Source organism: Camellia sinensis, chromosome 6 (assembly GCF_055761805.1).
Source record: "Camellia sinensis isolate YWXY chromosome 6, ASM5576180v1, whole genome shotgun sequence".
NCBI classification, from domain to species: Eukaryota; Viridiplantae; Streptophyta; class Magnoliopsida; order Ericales; family Theaceae; genus Camellia; species Camellia sinensis.
In genome coordinates this window covers 108,466,293-108,480,576 of record NC_138966.1, presented here as the reverse complement: position 1 = coordinate 108,480,576, position 14,284 = coordinate 108,466,293, and the positions used below count along the sequence as shown (strand labels likewise).

Genomic DNA, 14,284 nt, shown 5'->3' with positions numbered 1-14,284 from the left:
TATATCAACATAATTAGAGCATTAAAATTAGAGAAAAGAACTCGATTGTTGAAAAGCCGAGGCAGCCTGGCATTTGCCATTCTTGTGCCAAAAGAAATCCATGGTGATCCATCTACTCACCAAGAATGGTTTTGGGCTCAGCAGTACAAATACAACTTCCTCGAGCGAAAGAAATTTAGACACTGACATAATAATGCCTGTATTATCGCTCGTCTGCTACAATCTCGCTGTACACCAATCACTACCCGCCTGAAGGATTGTAATGACATTTTTGCGACTTTTTTTTCTTCTCTGGCCCTACCTGTACTGCATCCTTCAAGCAAACTGGTTTTTCTGTAGTATTCATAAATCCTCACATGTAATGAATATTCAAGTGAACCCTAAAGCAACTATAAAATACTAGAAATGTCAAAGTCAAATTGATATGGTACATCCTAATTCCTTAGCAGCAATGTCCAGAAATTGAATAGGCATTCCGGTTGCAAGTCTGCTATGAGCTTCCCACGTTAGACACTTTCCGATATCTGCTAGCCAGTCAATGGTGCCTACATCAAGGTATCGATAAGGGGCTTCGTGTATGGCACTTATTTCCACTTGTTTAGTCCTACTAGATTTTATTGGAGCATAATGCAAAATATCACGAAGAACTGACGTGCTAAGAGTACGGACGTGAGCACTTGGATGAGAAAGGCATCGTATTGTTGCCGGTAGACGACACTGCATGCATTCATCAAGGTAAATCAAATTTATGAGCCATCTTTTTGGCCCAAGTATGAGCCATCTTTCCATTGGAGAGCATGAGAATACATCACAAAGTCGGATATAACCCTCGCACGTGAGGCAAGTCCCACATCCTTGTGAGAGGGTTGTGTCCGGTTCTGTGATTGATTTTGTGCAAGAAGAAGAATTACAAATTTATTTTCACTAGGGGTGTTTTTACCTTTAAAAGATTTGAAAGGCCATCTGCAACTGCCAATCCCGATTCACCCCACTCAAGAACAGGTTGAATTGCTCTAGCGGTTGCTTCCAGGAGCTGCATGTTCATCATTTTGGAGAAAACATTAATACACGGTCAAAGCATGGGATGTTAATCAGATTTTTTCAATGCCAAATCATGCTAACCACACTTCCAAGGGATGGATATCATAGAACTCGAAATGTAAGTGAGCACTTAAAACCAGTATGTCGGTAAAAATACCAAATTTTACAATCGAAGATAAAGGATTTGAACGAGGATAGTGTATTTGATTGATAAAATGCGAGATTTTACCTCGAGCTGTGGCAAAGTGCATGCTTCTCCGTCAACGAGCATCCCGTCTGTAGCACGCAGAAGAAGATCTGAAGCACTAGCCAAAATTACCAATGATTCTGGGGTATCGTGATTTCTCATTAGCTCCACAATCAGTTTCACGATTCGCTGGTTGATTCTCCACATCTTTTGTCCTCGATCATCATCTTTAGCGATCCAAGGCTGCAATTCCCTCTCGGCCTGACAAGCAAATAAGGGCAGAAAAAGTGACTAAACAAATAAAGTTGCTAAAATCAAACTATGCAAAATGTTGAGATGCTAGGACACTTGCTAGGTGGCACCTCTGGCAAATCAGGAATTGAGAAGAAAAAAATAGTTGTTTTCATCAAATTTTTGCAATGTAATCAAAGTAGTTTCCAACAATCTAATGCCTTTGTCCACCATTATCAAAAAATGGTGTTACTAAGGTGCTGTTTGGTAATGTTTATAGTTAACTATTTTTGTTTACAAAAAATTATACACGTTTATGTTTATTTTTAGTAAAAACCAAAACAAAAAAAATATTTGGTACATTTTAAAACAAGGAAATGGATGGTTGATGGGAGGTGGTGGCTGAATGTGGTTGTCGACGGTTGGCCAAAGAGCATTGTTAGCCAACGGAAGTGCTAACCGGAGTTCTTGCTCTCTAGAGATGGTGACCGAAGATGGTTTCCTGACAGTCGGAGATGATGGTTGAAGGTAATTGCCAGCAAGAGTTGGTGTACAAAGGTGATTAACAGCGACCAAAGCTGGTTGTTGGCCATGGGGGTTGATGGCTGGAGGAGGTCACCGGCAATGGTGGGTAAGAGGCAGTGGTGGTCGGACGTAGTGATAAGCTGTGGGTGGTGAGCCATAGGGGTGGAAGAAGGATGGAGGAATGAAAAACTTTTTTCTAAACAAGTGAAACGAACTTTTTTGTGGTTACAATAATTTAGTAAATTTTGTAAACAATTTACATATCTTCAAAAGCGAATATAAACACCAAACAAGTTTTTGTTTACAGGTTTTTAATTTTTTTTTGTAAATATAAACTGAAAACTAAAAACATAAAAGTTACCAAACAGACCCTAAGTGAGTGAAAAAGAGAAGTTCACGACATCATTCAAGTAATTAAAACTATAAGTTGAACAAAATCTGGACCTGAAGAACAACGGCTGTTGCAGCTTTTGTTGGTGTTGCTTTTATGACATTGCATAGTGCATCAACCACCTGTGCATTTAAATTAGATAGTTAAGACACTTTTATAGAGAGTAGCACAAATGGATCTAATCAATTGAATGTGATTAACTAAATATGCTGAACTAATTAACTGACTATGCTGAACTAATGTCTAGCAAAGAGAAGCAAGAAGATAATCAAAGAGATCTTAAAATGGTTATCAATAAAGAAAAATTCAACTCCGCCATGAAACATGCATTGCATTCAATTAGTTGTCGAATTCAACTCACATAAGAATTTTTAAAATTTTCAATATGCTTGATCTTCGATGGGATGATCATTTAAGAATGAAAAAAAAAAAAAAAAACGCATTTTTTTGTTACAATTAGGACATTTTGAAGCAAAGACCCAAAAACAATAATTTTGGTGTCTTATTTCAGTTAGCTTGGAAACATAAGGCTAATGACAAAGGAATTTGGAAATATATTGAAATGTTTGGAAACAAAACAAAAACCTATATATAAGGTTATAAATTCAACTAATATCAAACAAATCAATCTTATCAAGAACAAGTGTACACTATTCTAGATGTGCATTCCAACCTAGAAAGGGTCTACAAAATTATCAAAAAATAACAAAACTAACAATATTAATAGTAAAAAAAGGTCAAAAGGTTTCCAAAATGTGAGAGGTACTTTAGGAAAAGAATGTTAAAAGTGTTGCTTTTATTTTTATTTTTCAACAAGACAGTGAAGGTCCATGAATATTAGAAGCTTCCAAACAACAAAATTCAGTGATTGGAATGTGAAATAATCTGAAGAAATTATTACATGAAATTCAAATATTGCACATTACCTGCCTCCATCCTTGCTGGGCAGAAGTACTTTCCGCACTAGGTTGTGTTTCGGGCGCTGCAATCAATTTGTACCACAGCAAGGAAACAACAGAGAAACATAATTCTTGCTTCTCTGCCAACACTGACCTCAGAAGAACATGTGCACTACAATTAAACCCTATATGCCTATCCATTGTGAGAAAGTTCGCCAAATCTGAAGCATCTAATGGAAAATTCGCAATCCCTTTGCCTGTGAGATTTCCACTGCCTTCACTAGATTGTGAATCTCTCACACTCATAAGTGAAGTTTCCAAATCGATCGAATTATCGCAATGCAACGAAGACGTTTGCACTGATTCGGTGCGGCTAGTTGTTGCACATTTATTTTGTTTTATGCCATTAAGACACACTGGAGTATCTTTCCAAACCGGTCCGTGCATCAAATATGCTTCAAGTGGTTCGGCTTTGTTGACTATAGATGCAACAGCCTTGCTGTGTATATCAATGAGATTATATAGTGAAGATGCTCGGGAGTGAATTTCTTTATCCCACTTGCATCGCATCAAGACGGAGAGAGCATGCATACAAGCCTTTGACCGTCTGAATAGTTCGGAGATATGAGCCGCAACCATAGCTGCAGCAACTATCTCATTTGAACTGTAACTCCACGACGTGCCAACCAAAGACGGTTTCAGTGAAAAAAGAGCCTCTAAAATTGCCAATATTCTGTGAGTATGACGAACCGCCGAGTCAACACTGTTCCGGAACTCATTAGAAGATCCATTGATCTTTGCAGGCTTTGCTACATCATGCATGTCTTTGAAATCTAAATGGTTACTTCCTTTTGATATCAAAGGGAACAACTGAAGTTCACAAGAAAGAGCACAGACAGCCGCTAATACATAAGAATCAAATGCTGCTACAGGACCTTGCTTTTTTGTTTTCCTATTTCTCTTTTCTCTCTGGTTGTTTGACATCACTTGCAAGTCCTCAACGATTTCATCGGAAGGATAATTATCTTCACCTTTTGGCCTTTTGCTCGCAATGTGCTGAGCTTCGTGACTGACACACACAGTCAACACAACAAAAAGTAAGCGAGAAGCAAGCTCCAAGGAGGCACATGATTCCAGAAATAATGAGTGCACCATTGTACGAAGCTCGGCAACAGCAAGATTTTTCGAGGCAGACCCAATACCGAAAAGAAATCTTGTTTTCCTGATTTCTTCTCTGGAGGACTGGGGTGGAAACGTTCTTTGAAGAATGGCTTCAACAGTGGCAACAAAAATTTTCATGAGACATGCTTCAGATGGACTTCCACGAGGAAGATACTCCAAGACTTTAAGGAGAGGTATGTATAAATTCCATGATAAAATGGGAGGTTGCAAGGGGGTTGCGACTATGATTTCAGGAAGGTCGACGACTGAGGAACTTAATGGAATTAGGCCATAAGCTGCTTCCCATATCGTACATATCCTCCATTCAACCTCAGGCCCATGGGCACAAAGCATCGATGCAATCCCTTGGGCAGTGGCTTCGATTGTTGCTTCAGCGGCAGGCACTTCTATCTGATCAAAAATTTTGTTAAATTCGTTAGTAAACCCTCATACAAAGGAATCCAAATTCAAAGGCATCACCAGAAGAGGAACCAGAAAACAAAAAATTCAAAAACGATTTTAAAAAACTAAACCAAACAGATTGCCCAATACCTGTTTCCTGTAGCATGAAATATAAGTAGGCGGAGGATCATGTTGAACTTCAACTCCTTCGACTTGCCTTAGTGGAGGAAAAAGCAATGCAGGCTGTGAAAGTACACGAAAAAGCAGCGCTGCGGCAGCATCTGCAGCAATGCCAGCTCTCATTGACATTGCAGTCCCAATTGCACGCAGAAAATGCAAATGCATCCAGTTTCTTGGAAGCTGCATCAACAATTACAATGATTAATTCACATGTTTGGAAAAAAATAACTTCACAAGTCAATGAATCTCTCACATTAGAAAATTTGTATCTATGCCAATTTTAAATCTAGTTCGCTGACAAGAGCCTACATCAAATTAATTTGAGACAAATTACAATCTATCGATTTCATCTATTTCCTAAATTTGGTTAAATTTATTGACTTGTAGATTATTTTTTTATTTGACATCCTTCATCATCATCAATTTGTGGGCGGGCAGATTTCAATTTCTACATCAAGCCATTGGTTCTACTGTCTTTTTTATCTTGCAAGTTGCAACCCTCCCTTTATTTTTGTGTTTTAATTTCATTAAAGGTTCTCGGTCTTATTAGGACAGTGATCATAGCAATCATAGCAAAGTTCCCAGTAATAATGCAATGTTGAGTAAATAAAGAATGTGGAGATACTAATTTCTTTGTGACATCGATCTCCAGCATAGCATCAAAGTGTTATTTATTTAAACAGTTGAAATCAAGATGATTTAACTCACCCTCATGCCAGTTGCATAATCTTCAGCAGCTCTAAGCAGTTCCACTAGTTGTACAGCAGCATCAAGTGCATCAGGAGCCCATGATGGTGGCGCTTCTAGTAGTCCAAGGAGAAGCCTTTGGGTGGCGCTCGGACTCGCAATTGCATAATAGCTAAGCCAAAAGAAAGACAAACTTAAGTACTATTTTCAAGTAGTTTCAGTGGACTACAGTGAAAGGTCCAAAAATTTACCGATGAAATAATCGTGCATATGGCTCAAGAGCAGGTAGCCCTGCAACAAGGTGCTCATCCATAGCCGTTGTTGGAGGAGGAAGCAGAAGTGCAGGAACAGCAGCCGCAGTTAAAGTAGCCGTCTCATAGCGAGCAACTTCCTCATCACAAACACTTAATATAACACCAGCGCCGTTGGCAACAGCCCACCTTGGAGTTGATGGCATGAGCTGAGGATGCTTCCCAGATCCACGGGAAGCTAAAAGAAAAAGAAGAAATAAAAGCCCAATCAATTAAAAATTAACTTTGTTTTGAATTGTAAATAGTTTTATCATATGTGTTAATAACATAACAAGACACTTCTTGATACAAGGTTCTTATGAAGTCTTGAGGTTTCAGAGCAAACAAACATAAATTTTGAGTTGTGGCACCAGATGAAATTCGTATTGAAGTTTGGGAGTGTTAAGAGTGATGAAGAGACAATCTTGTTGACTATTTTATTTAATAAGATCTTCAATTCTAAAAAAAATGTTTGATGAATTGATATACATTAGTTCCCACATACAAGAACAAAGGTTGATATTAAAAATTGCACTAATTATAATGGTATCAAACTTATGTCATTCAATAGAACCTTAGGAGAGAATAATAACAGAGATTATGATATGAGGCAACGGTTTCAGCAAATCAATTTGGCTTTTTGCACGAAAATCTACAATGAGAGCCAATAACACTTGATGTTCTACCAATCCAATTGCCTGTGTAACTCAAAAGTAGACTACCATAACAAATATGCATGACAACCAACACTAAACTATGTATGGACCAATCAATTGGCCAAAATCAATCACTTCAAGCAAGAATTAAGCAAATAGCAATCATCCAGTCTTATTCCACCCTATAAGAAACTATATATACTAATGAAAATCCATGTACACTTGAAAATTAACCAATATGTACTTCAAAAACAAATGTGCTTATACTCAGCTAAAATTTAAGGTTTCTAGTGAATGTTAATTATAAACATGATTTAATATGGGTGATAAATTTCTTCCATGAGAAAATACCATTTTTATTTGTAAGGAAACCCTACATATCTGAGTAAAATTAATGGAATGTTGATATTGCAATCTACATTAAGTTAATTGTTTGGATTCTATAAATAAAAATTGGGCAAACTAGTGCATGAGGCTCCGGCTAAAGTGGGGTCAGGGTAAGATGTATGTCGCTTTACCCCCATTTCCAGAAAGTTGTTTCTGTGACAATTCCCCTTCGAATAGGCTACAGAAAACCAATCTTTGCATGTGCAAGCAAGGCTAGGTTCATATAGACCGAGGTTAGCCAAGCTGAAAAGTTACTGGAATATGTGATGGAGATCAAAGTTTATTAGTTTTCTTAAGGAATTTTAAGGTATTGAGAATCCTATTGATTAGGGTTTTATGCGGATTTTTGTTAAATAGGTTTGATGTATTGAATTTTAATATTGGATTTGGAATTGAATTTACTGAGAAATTTTCCTACCTCTCACTCTCCCCCTTTGTCCTTCTTCCCTTCTTTCCTCTATAATTCTTCTTCCTTTCTGTTTCTTCACCTTCTCATTTATCTCTTTTCCCCTTTCTCTAGAGGCTATTATACGTACTGCAGCAATAAACCCATACCAGGGTTTTAAAGTATCATGTTTATTGCCTAAAATAAGATTCATTTCCCATAAAGCCTGTTACACACCATTACAGCCTCTATTGGTAGAAAAAGAACCCAAAGACAAATTGGGCCTCATTTTGCACATTTTCTTCACATTTTTCTTACTGTTGCTGCTCTATAATTCATCTACCCTAGATCTTTATCAAGATTTTCAATTAAATCTTGAGGTGAAGCTCACGGATTTTCTTGAGAGTTCTGGCTAGTTGCAACCGTAAAAAATCAGAAGTTCCTTTTAATTTCAATGACAACTTCGAAAAACACAGGTTTCATTTTTTTTAGTGCCACATCACCCTAAAATTCAAAATCATAAGTTTATTTTGATTTTGAGAGTTGCTTTGATCATTGTAAGGATTGGCACACAAATTGGAGATGTGCACAATTACGGCTGCATCCATAAAACACCCCGTTTGCAGGTGATCCTTATTGAATTTAATCTCATTTTAGTATTGATCTTATCATTGGACAAGAACTTTCATTCATGGAGATGCTATCCAATATTTGCTCCATGAAGCTTTTTTTTTTTCTTTTTTTTTTTTAATAATTCCATATCAACATGATCCGTTAGGAAATTTGCCGCACCTAAGTTTAGTTAAAATAAGTATTCTAGTCTAAACACTCTACATACATAACCAAATGAAACTGCAGTGTATGTATTGCTACGATGTAGTTTTCTTGTCAGAGTATAGAATACCATCATGTGAAACTACACATTCAACAAGAATGTGGCAAACAAATAATTAGGACATACACATAGAATCACAATGTGTGCAAATCATAGTCCAGAAGAGGAACTCCGCTTACTAGTTGAAGGTGGCTTGAGTTCTCCAGCTGCATATTTTCCCATCACTCCACCACACCTGTTAAATGCATAAAAGTCAGTGATATTCAGGAATAAGGGATCAAAGTATGTGCTCTTACATTAATTTATTAACTAATAGCAAAATCTAGTCCGTGGATATAAATGTGATAAATTTGCGTCGTCTATTGCAAATGACCTATTCCCCACCATAGTATGACAAAGCCATTAGTTTTTTCACAGAAATTTCATCCCATGGTGATACCAACCAGCATGACTATTTCACTGAATTCAATATAAGATTGTACTTGAAACAACTGAAATTTTAATCTCCAAGTTCAAAAAACATGTGGTCTACAAATTATCAATGCAATATTGCAGAAGATTTTCTGAGCTGAATGAAAACTTCAAGCCACAAAAGAACCAAAACACTCACCAACGGAAGTAGTCGCTTCTAATACCCAGAGGTGCAGCCAACAGTATATCAGTAATCCATGGAGATAAAGGCCTTAATGTTTTCCTCTCGTGCTGTACATCCCCGTTTGCAGAGTTACTAGTTGTAGCAAGGCCGCCACTGTCACTTCTGTCTGCGTCACTGTGTTGACACTCGCTCTTGTAAATTGGGCGATTGTAGTGAGTCAAAATTCTTAAAATCTCTCCACATGCCAGAGCCCACTGTTCGGAGTACTCATTCTGTAAATTAATAAAGTAGAATCAACTCTCTAGTTTGACTCACTAAGTAAGCACATTGTATGAATGAAAGAAAAATTTTCACCACAATATGGCAATAAATTCACAAATGGCCCAAATAAATTTGTGTTGTTGTTATGTACCTCGCTACTTGGGCAGACTAAGGAAATGAAAGAAGCAAATGGAGGACTACTTCGATCATACTCCAGTGTACCGTCAATGATACATGAAATAAGAGGAAGAATGACAGCATGTCCATGCTCTGGATGATGAAGGACAAATATTGCTGGAAATTGTATATACATAAAGGAATTAGTTTGCTGCCCAAAACATCAAAGGAAAAATAATTGTACAGTCAATTGTTGTATAGATCAGAATGGGTGAAAACTGATACCTAAGACGTCATCAAAAAGGCGTCTTTCCTTCGATGGATAACGGTTACGGATCAGCTGTCAATAGAAAGATAAAAATAGAATAAGTAAGGTATCAGTTGCTAACATGTGTTATGAGCACTTTAATCAGTCAACCAATATATAATATTAGTTGATGATAATGGAATTAGTTAAGTATGTTGTTTTCCAAACCCCGAATAACAAAAGCCAGTTTTTAATATAAAAATGAAATTAAAACATGCTATATCAAAAGAAAATTTCATTCAGATATAAGAGAGAGAGAGAGAGAGAGAAACAAATTTACCTCAGCTATATCCTCCGGAAATTGTTCTGATGTGAACTGACCAAAGTATTCAACATAGGCAGTAACTTGGGCCTAGAAATAAAAGAAAGTAACTTGTCTATCAATAACAGTGAGAACTAAAAAATGTTAAAACAGTACAAGAACAGATAACAACTAGAAAGATAATATTAGAAACTTTAGAAACAGTCCAGCAAAGCAAATGCTTAAGAATTTATAATTACCATCACTTGATCCATATTACATAGAACAACCTACAGTGCCATAAGGTCCTAAATCCTTTAGCAAAAAGGAGAGTTTCATCAACTGTGATACAGTTGTAACCAAGCATAGGCTTGATTTTGGCAAGAAAGGAGTTATTACAGTGAATGCTAAAACACATATTGGTGTGAGTATCAAGTAGGGGGTATCAATTACTAACTGCACAAACCATTTGCCAATTTTGAAATCATTAGGATATTCTCAAAATGCTCTTAAATTTTGCACTATGCAGGGTTGACTTCTGTTCTGAGACTTTGTACCATCAAGTAAATTTCTAGCAACACCTATAAATATGAAAACATTCATTTTCTATGTTAAATCCCCGTGGATTAGAGAATTCACTGAATGAGACAATTTTGTTAGTTGATAGCCTGAAGTTGCTTGCAGAAGACTTGTAAAATAATCATTTATCTTTCACATTTTTCTGTAGCCACTGCTAAGAATTTTGGGGAGCTTACGTATAAGTCCTAATAGTTAGACTTATTGTCCAATATGTCGTCCTATAATAATTAATAGCGTTTTTCATCAAACACTGTTAAAAAATATCACTAATTATTGATTTTCAATGACAATTTGAAAATTGTCACAAAACACGTCACTAATTATAAGTTTTAGCGACAATTTAAAAAAAAGTCACTAATTTTTATCTGTCAGAGACAATTTGAAAAATTCGTCACAGAAAAGCGTCACTAATTGTAAGTTTTAGTGGCAATTTATAAAATCGTGACAAAAAAAGTCACTAATTTCAATTTTTAGCGACACATGCAAAAAAAAAAGTCCCAATTATTTTTATCAACAATTTTATTAAGTAGGCCTTAATGAGAATTAAGTCCAACTATTAACACCTATTGATAATTTACCCAAGAATTTTTATGGTAAAAAAGCTGGAGAGAGGTTTATTGGATATGGCGCTGTAAGCAAGGCGGCTATCTCTTTAAAGCAAAAGAGAGCTACGCTGTAAGAGGGGCAGATATCTCTTAAAGGTCTCCGTTAGTTGCCATTTGGATGTGGTAGGTTTGAAATAAACATTACTAACAGTTCATAGAAGAGATTTATATCAGACTCCTTGCTGCTGGCTGTTGCAGCAAAGTATTTTATGCTTCATTGGTACAATTGTATGAGAGTTAAATAGGAGGATGCCATTTAAAGAGGATTAAGAAGGCTTGGTTGGCGGAACCTATGCGTTTGATATGGTGTCATAATCGACTTACCTTTGATGATGTCAAGCAGGCAGTGCTTGGTGTAAAATTATTGTTTATTCATAAATTTTTAATTTTTGGATGGAAAGGAAGTTTTGCGAACCTACTTTTTCTCTTATTGATTTTATACAAGAGCTCAGTTTTGGTGAGGGGCCCTAGTTTCAATATGTATTCTATTTATATAAAGCACACAACTTTTTTATTTTTCCAAAATACCCCTAAACTTGGTAACTGCTAAAACTACACATCCAGTAACTGCTAAACGGTTTTCTAATTCAATCCTCATTCATTAAACAGCCAAAAAGTTTAGATGTACAATTGCAAACGTATCGTGTTTGCACCCATATATATGCGTGCGCGCGCGCGTGTGCTTCTAGTTAATTAGCAGGAACCCAAATTCCACTCCCCATATTCAGCATAGTAAAAACATTTAACTTGATTGGTGCAACCTAAACTTATCTCATCAGCTGCTTCTGCAGCATAACAACACGAGCAATTTATTTGGCCACATAATCAAAAAAATATAACACAAAATTAAAAGCAGCTTATGTTCAATAAACAATAACAGAATGAATTTTTCACATTCAAGTGTTGGTTGAGAAATAATCACACCTTTCGTTGATGGGCATCTTGTGGCGGGGGCCAAAACAGCGATGAGAATTGAAGACCATCAATCCACCTTTCACATGAAGTAGCCATGTAATGTCTTCTGGGTATGAACAAAGATGCTAAAAACAAATTCCGCTACAAGCACTACCAATCAAGTATCAGAAGATTGTAATTCAACATTTCTCAAGGCCAAACAGAGTACCAGCCCAGGAGATCTCTCAATTTAATCAATAAGCTATAGAAGCTGTCAATTTTTTATCCACCTGATGAAAATTAAAGACTGCTTTGTTGTATCTCTCACTCAACTTGCAAGCTTCATGAGCTTATTATACGGATGATATTTAAGTTTTGAACCTGTGCAAAATCAATGAAACATAATAATCAAGAAAATAACATAAATTTATCATCAGAATCCTCTTAAACAAACAAGAAACAAATGAAGAAAATAAAGAGAAAAAGGAGAGATTGATCAAATACCCACCCCCAAAAAAAATTTATGAACCTAGCCTGAATTATATAGATTAGTAGTAAGCGACTGTTTAATTGGAGAAAATTGCTAGTTACTTCAACCAATAATATAAACCATTTACAAACCTTGAAACTAAAGTAACTAACAATTGCTTGGTGGCTTAGAAATCAACAAAGGAAATAGAAACCAAAATTTGAGTCTTACTAGATTCACACACACACACACACACACAAAACTACAAGTGTTTTTACTGAATCAAAACATAAACATAAAAAAGAAAATTTAAAAATTAAAAATTAAATTTTTTTGGGAAAAAAAAAATCCATATTGGCTAATGATTCACTTGACACAAAAACCAATACCAACCAATTTTGCACAATAAATTTGTTAGATAAAATCACGAAACTAACGAGATGGTGAATCGAATCGCTATAACCTCTGTTTGGTTGCTGAGAAGAAAAAAAAAAAAAGGAAAGAAAGAAACCCAATTCAATTTTTGCTCTAAAAAATGAAAAACTCAACCCAAAAAACCCAAAAAAAAAATCAACATAGTTCAGTTGTCTTCTTACCTCCTGAACAACAAAAAAACCCAAAAGATACTTTGGTTTCTTTTTCTTTTCCCACATTTTCCACAGCAACCAAACACAATTTTCACCATAAACCGTACCGAACACAAATTACATATAAACCCAAAAAAAAAAATTAAATCAAATAAAATACCTGGTTCGCTTATCCTTGTTCTTTCGGGTGAATTTGTGCTCTGCTTTTTTGGGTTTTGCACGGTGACTTGAAATTTGAGGTCTTTTTTCTTTTTCTTTTCCCCTGTAGATGTTGCAGATTTTGGGTGGAGAGAGTCTAGAGAGAGAGAGAGAGACAGACAGAGGACAGAGAGAGAGAGTAGACAGATATAAAGAAAGAGAGGAGATCTTTAGCTGCTCTCTCTGTAATGCTTGGGATTTTGCATACGTGGCAATGATATTTTGGTTTTGCCTCGTAGGGTCTGATTGTGCATGTGACATCCATTATCATCATCATCACCACCATATACATACATACATACATGGATGCATGTGAAGCCTATGTTTTATTTATAAAAAAAAAAAAATCAAATTATCAAAAATACTGGTAATCAGCCCCTTATTAATTATTTTGAATCTCTTATTTCTTTATACTCTTACTTATAAATTGTAAAATTTTTAGGGCCCATTTATTTTCAAAGATAGAATGGAAGAAATTGATAATGAGGAGATTAATAGTGAGGGGATTGATAGTGAGAAATTGTTAAATTATTTTTATATAAAATAATAAAACAAATAAAAAAATATAAAAATTAAACATTAATATTTTTAAAAAAAATTTCTAATCCCCTCACTATTTTTCTAATACCATCTCTACCTCCTAACTATGAATCTCCCTTCCAAGGATATTAGTAATACTAAGGTATTTGTAGTCCCAAGGTCATCTCTCAAAACAAATAAGGTATTAGTAATACCAAGATATTAGTAGTCCCAATCCCCTTCCTATAACCCCAAACAAACGGGGCCTTAAACTTTCTTTTCTCTCCTTAAATAATACCAAAATTATCATTGTAAAAATATTTCACCTATTCAAATGCACACCCTCCACCCCTCAAAAAGCCTCTATTTCAAAACCTTAAAAAAACGCACAGTGGTGGAACCTCCCACAACCAATAGAAAAAAATTTATGGTAATTAAATAGTTTTTTCTCTGCTTCATTATGAAATTTGTCTATCTGTTTGATTTTTTTCTATTACCTCTTTTCACACACACAACACAATCCACTTTTATGCTTATTTAGTTAGTTTTTTTTTATCATTCATCCATGGCCTCACTGTACTTGTATGCTCTCTGTGTTCTACCACTATTTTGGTTATCTGTTCCCGAACAAATAAATAATGTTCGGATCTGTGTT

At 35.7% G+C, this 14,284-nt stretch overlaps 1 protein-coding gene across 4 annotated transcripts; it reads right to left on the bottom strand.

Moving 5' to 3' along the window:
* On the bottom strand, window positions 1-13,316 carry LOC114305612 (protein GIGANTEA). Of its 4 annotated transcripts, none has more exons than XM_028250719.2 (16): window positions 13,073-13,316; window positions 12,147-12,237; window positions 11,887-12,027; window positions 9,818-9,889; window positions 9,516-9,570; window positions 9,265-9,407; window positions 8,868-9,124; window positions 8,437-8,492; window positions 5,956-6,193; window positions 5,726-5,876; window positions 4,988-5,197; window positions 3,302-4,846; window positions 2,429-2,497; window positions 1,271-1,489; window positions 941-1,033; window positions 1-717 (listed from the first exon to the last, which is right to left on the bottom strand). In XM_028250719.2, the coding sequence occupies exons 3-16, from the start codon at window positions 11,971-11,973 to the stop codon at window positions 415-417; spliced, it is 3,498 nt and encodes a 1,165-aa protein (XP_028106520.1). In that variant the 5' UTR covers window positions 11,974-12,027; window positions 12,147-12,237; window positions 13,073-13,316; the 3' UTR covers window positions 1-414. The 4 variants fall into 4 exon arrangements, with proteins under 4 accessions (XP_028106520.1, XP_028106521.1, XP_082730542.1 ...); XM_028250720.2 differs by having other exon boundaries at window positions 11,887-12,018; window positions 13,073-13,300; XM_082874416.1 differs by having other exon boundaries at window positions 8,384-8,492; window positions 13,073-13,261.
* Between the last annotated feature and the right edge of the window lie 968 nt (window positions 13,317-14,284).

Bases quoted from the DNA above. Each gene is read 5' to 3' on its own strand.
- LOC114305612 (XM_028250719.2), bottom strand. From the start codon at position 11,973: ATGGCTACTTCATGTGAAAGGTGGATTGATGGTCTTCAATTCTCATCG. The intron at 2,498-3,301 runs GTAATGTGCAAT...TTAAATGCACAG, and splicing joins CCCAGCAAGGATGGAGGCAG to GTGGTTGATGCACTATGCAA. The intron at 1,490-2,428 runs GTCCAGATTTTG...TTTGCTTGTCAG, and splicing joins CAACAGCCGTTGTTCTTCAG to GCCGAGAGGGAATTGCAGCC.